Source organism: Castanea sativa, chromosome 9, assembly GCF_040712315.1.
Source record: "Castanea sativa cultivar Marrone di Chiusa Pesio chromosome 9, ASM4071231v1".
Lineage (NCBI taxonomy): Eukaryota > Viridiplantae > Streptophyta > Magnoliopsida > Fagales > Fagaceae > Castanea > Castanea sativa.
In genome coordinates, this window is record NC_134021.1 from 2,569,151 (window position 1) to 2,573,733 (window position 4,583).

A 4,583-nucleotide genomic window follows, 5' to 3' on the forward strand; every position below is an offset into this window, starting at 1 on the left:
CCTCCACATTAATGCGATCAGAGGGTTAGTTACAAAGTATTCAATGCGGTGATAGCAGCTTTTCCTCAGATATTTCTTAGCTCCCCTTTGTCCCATGCTCTCTTGATGCTTATCCTTACTAGTAGAATCTTCTGAAGGATGGCTCTTAATGGCAGACCGAGCCTCCTAGCCTCTGCCTTACCTAGCCGATGAGGCACTCCTCCTCAAGCTACCTTCCCTATCATAGTTTGTCTGCGGCGCTTTGATTCGCACTTCTTCCCTATTGTCTTCTTGTCCTCAAACTACTAAATATCCTCGGATAAGACCTACAACCCAATATACAATGATGGGCCTTTTATCCCTAAGGTTTATTTTACATTTAATTTTTTATTCTTACTCTTGTATCTCAATGATAAATGTAGGGTCAATGGGCTCAGTAACACGTATTGGGTTGGCCCAAAAGTATTTGTTGGGCAAAAGGCCCAATCCGAGGACACTGAATGGTTCGAAGATGTGTAAATGTCAGCCCACGAAGCAATGTCAAAAGGTAAAGAAGTGATATCTGGTCAGGCATATCTAAGAGAATGGTCCTCGGAGGAAGATGTCCTCGGCTATCTAAAGCCAAGGTAAAAGAAAGACTGGTTGACCTCCACCGACACTATTCTAGAAGATCCTATAGGTAAGGGTAAGCATGGTATACATAGAATATAAGAAGAATGGCGGTGGGATATTTAAGATAAAACTGTTACCACCGCCACCGCATTGAGTGCTCTGCAACTGCTTCTCTGGCCGCATTAATGGGGAAGTGAGGCCCGAAAATCAGGGTTCAGCTTCACGCTACTTCCAAAGACTTGAGGGAAGGGGGATGGGACAAGTATCTAAATAAAGAATCTAATCCATGGGTGGGATGTGATATAAAAGGAAGAGGAAAGTGCTCAGGAAAGAGAAGAAAAAACAAAGTGAAAAAAACACTGTACACTTCGCGATCCATAGCTGTAATCTATCTTGAGAAGAGATAATATAAATCATCCTCGGCTAGTGTCCGAGGAGAAATTTCTTTCATATAAACAGTTCCTTATGTGTATCATTGTGATCAAGCCCATCATTTTTTGTTATCTAATATCACTAGAACCTATAGGATCTTCTAGAATAGTATCGGTGGAGGTCAACCGGTCTTTCTTTTACCTCGGCTTTAGATAGCCGATGACATCTTCCTGCTCGGACCATTCTCTTAGATATGCTTGACCAGATATCACATCTTTACCTTTTGACATTACTTCGTGGGCTGACATTTACACATCCTCGAACCATTTAGTGTCCTCGGATTAGGCCCTTTGCCGTACAAATATTTTTGGGCCAACCCAATACGTGTTACTAAGCCCATTGACCCTACATTTATCATTGAGATACAAGAGTAAGAATAAAAAATTAAATGTAAAATAAACCTTAGGGATAAAAGGCCCATCATTGTTTATTGGGCCGTGGGTTTTATCCAAGGATATTTAGTAGTTTGAGGACAAGAAGACAATAGGGAAGAAGTGCGAATCAAAGCGCCGCAGACAAACTATGATAGGGAAGGTTTGGGAAGGTAGCTTGAGGAGGAGTGCCTAATCGGCTAGGTAAGGCAGAGGTTAGGAGGCTCGGTCTGCTACTAAGAGCCATCCTTCGAAAGATTCTACTAATAAGGATAAGCATCAAGAGAGCATGGGACAAAGGAGAGTTAAGAAATATCTGAAGAAAAGCTATTATCACCGCATTGAATACTTTGCAACTAACCCTCTGACCGCATTAATGTGGAGGTGATTCCTAAACAGTGGTTAGCAGCCTTACAATAACTTCCAAAGACTTTAGGAATATGCTGATGGGACAAAGATTAAAGCCAACAGCTTGATCTACACGTGGATGGTAGAGATGAAGAAATGAGAGATATATAATGGAGAAGGAAGCCCCTTACAGGGGAGCGATTTGAGATTAAAAAAAAAACACTACAACAACAAGAACTAAACTTATAACCAAATTGAAAAGAAATATTTATATAAGAACTGGTCTCCCCAGACTATACCGAGGATGATTTTCTTTGAGAAAAACATCATTATTCTTGTTTTCTTACAATTTGGGCTTACTCTAATTACTGTCTAACTCGTTAAAAGCCTAATTTTTTTACTCACTCTTTACAAATTTATTATATTGGGTTCGTTGGACCGAAATCCTTTCTCATTTGGGTTTATGAATCAAAGTGCATCCTTACATAAACAGTGATAGCTTAAATTAACAAGATTATTGTAACAACTTTACAAATTAAAGCATTTTTAATTTCATTGATTTAAATGATATTGGGACTTAAATACGTAAATAAATGAGTTTTTGTTTTTGTTTTTATTTTTTGTTTTTGCATTGTGAAACAAATTCTCTAGATTAAAAGATCCCAAGTCCCAAGATCTAGTTGGCTCTTCAAACCACCGACGGACCCCGTATCATTTTCCAAGGGCAAAATCGTAAAGTCAACGAGTCTCCTCTTCAATTTTACTCCAATTTCCCGTTACTTCCATCATTCTCAAATCTACTCCTCCATCCTCCAGTCCCTCCTTCTCTCCCCTCCGCTCACCACGCCAAATTGACTGACCACCAACCCCAAACAAAAATGACGAAAACACCCTTCCTCTTCCTCTCCATCCTCTCCCTCCTCCTCCTCCACCCTTCCTCCGCCGAGATCAAATCCCTCTCCATCGTCTCCGACTCCCGCCCCATGATCCTCTTCGAGAAATTCGGCTTCACCCACACCGGCCACGTCACCATCTCCGTTTCCTCCGTCTCCGTCTCCGTCTCCTCCTCTCACTCCGGCACCGACCCTTCCCTCCTCGGCTTCTTCCTCCTCTCCGAAGAGTCCCTCCTCCAAGTCCTCCTCGAGATCCAGCAAAACCCTCAGTTCTGCGTCCTCAACTCCCACTACATCTCTCTCCTCTTCACCTTCCGCGACCTCTCCCCTCCTCCAAACTCCTCCTTCACCCGCTCCTACCCCGTCACCTCCCCCAACGAGTACTCCCTCTTCTTCGCCAACTGCGCCCCCGAATCCTCCGTCTCCATGGCCGTCCGCACCGAGGTCTACAACTTCGATCGCGACGGCTCCAAGGACTTCCTCTCCGCCGGCCAGACTCACCTCCCTTCCCTCTTCTTCGTCTTCTCTCTCGCTTACTTCGCCTTCGTAGGCTTCTGGATCTACATCTGCTTCACCAACAAGCGCTCCGTTCACCGGATCCATCTCCTCATGGCCGGTTTGCTCCTCATGAAGGCTCTGAATCTGATCTGCGCCGCCGAGGACAAGCATTACGTCAAGGTCACCGGCACGCCTCACGGCTGGGACGTGTTGTTCTACATCTTCCAGTTCATTAGGGTTGTGCTGCTGTTCACCGTGATCGTTTTGATCGGAACCGGCTGGTCGTTTTTGAAGCCGTTCTTGCAAGAGAAGGAGAAGAAGGTGTTGATGATTGTGATCCCTCTCCAGGTTCTCGCCAATATCGCCTCCGTCGTGATCGGTGAGACCGGGCCGTTTATCAAGGATTGGGTGACGTGGAACCAGGTGTTCTTGTTAGTCGATATCATATGTTGCTGTGCTATCATTTTCCCAATCGTCTGGTCGATTCGGTCGCTCAGAGAGACCTCGAAGACCGACGGGAAGGCCGCGAGGAACCTGGCGAAATTGCAGCTGTTCAGGCAGTTCTATATGGTGGTGATTGGGTACTTGTATTTCACGAGAATTGTCGTGTTCGCGCTTAGGACAATCGCGGCGTATAAGTATCAGTGGGTGAGCAATGCGGCTGAGGAGATTGCTAGTCTTATTTTCTACATGATTATGTTCTACATGTTTAGGCCAGTGGAGAAGAATGAGTACTTTGTTCTCGACGAGGAGGACGAAGAGGCTGCTGAATTGGCTCTTAGGGATGAAGAATTCGAGCTTTGAAAGATGATGATTTTGCCGAAAACTTGCTGCTACAAAATGCAAATAGAATTGCTGGGTCAGGTTGCTGTTCCTTCTGTTTTGCACATTTTACTTTTATTTTCCCAAAAGAATTGTTATATGAATTTATATGTTTATGGGTTAGTGTCTGTTTGTTTGAAACATTTGAATTTTTCTTTTTCATAATGCTGCTAATGAAATTACCCCATATAGGTTTAGTTTCAATCATGTTGTTTCTGTTACTTTTGTTAATTGAAAGAGTTAACAAATTTCATCACACTTGGTGCTGCTTTAGCATTGTCTTTTTTACCAGTCCGTGTTGCGGTGAATCGTGTATGTAACTTGTTTAAGTTGTTCATATTGTGTACGATTGTAGCAAAACCATGTACAGGATTTTGTTTTCTGTTGTTTTCCTGATTTTTGTTCAAAAAATTGAACTTTGTTGTTTTATTGCTTATGAAAAATCATTGTGAATGTGATTGTTAATGTCAATATACGTATGCATTCAGGTTAGTTTGTCTCTGCTTGGAATCTCATAGTGCCACATGGACATGGGTATTTATCGATGTTAATATGTTATGTCCTAAAACTTTGAGCTAGTTATCTCTTTCTCCATTGACTCCAACTTCACAATATATTCTAACATAGT

At 42.9% G+C, this 4,583-nt stretch overlaps 1 protein-coding gene across 1 annotated transcript; it reads left to right on the forward strand.

Annotated features, from left to right (window-relative positions):
* Positions 1 to 2,503: 2,503 nt before the first annotated feature.
* Positions 2,504 to 4,213, forward strand: LOC142610282 (protein CANDIDATE G-PROTEIN COUPLED RECEPTOR 7-like). The gene has a single exon (XM_075782061.1). It carries the CDS (start codon positions 2,621 to 2,623, stop codon positions 3,935 to 3,937), a length of 1,317 nt encoding a protein of 438 aa, XP_075638176.1. The 5' UTR covers positions 2,504 to 2,620; the 3' UTR covers positions 3,938 to 4,213.
* The last annotated feature ends 370 nt before the right edge of the window (positions 4,214 to 4,583 follow it).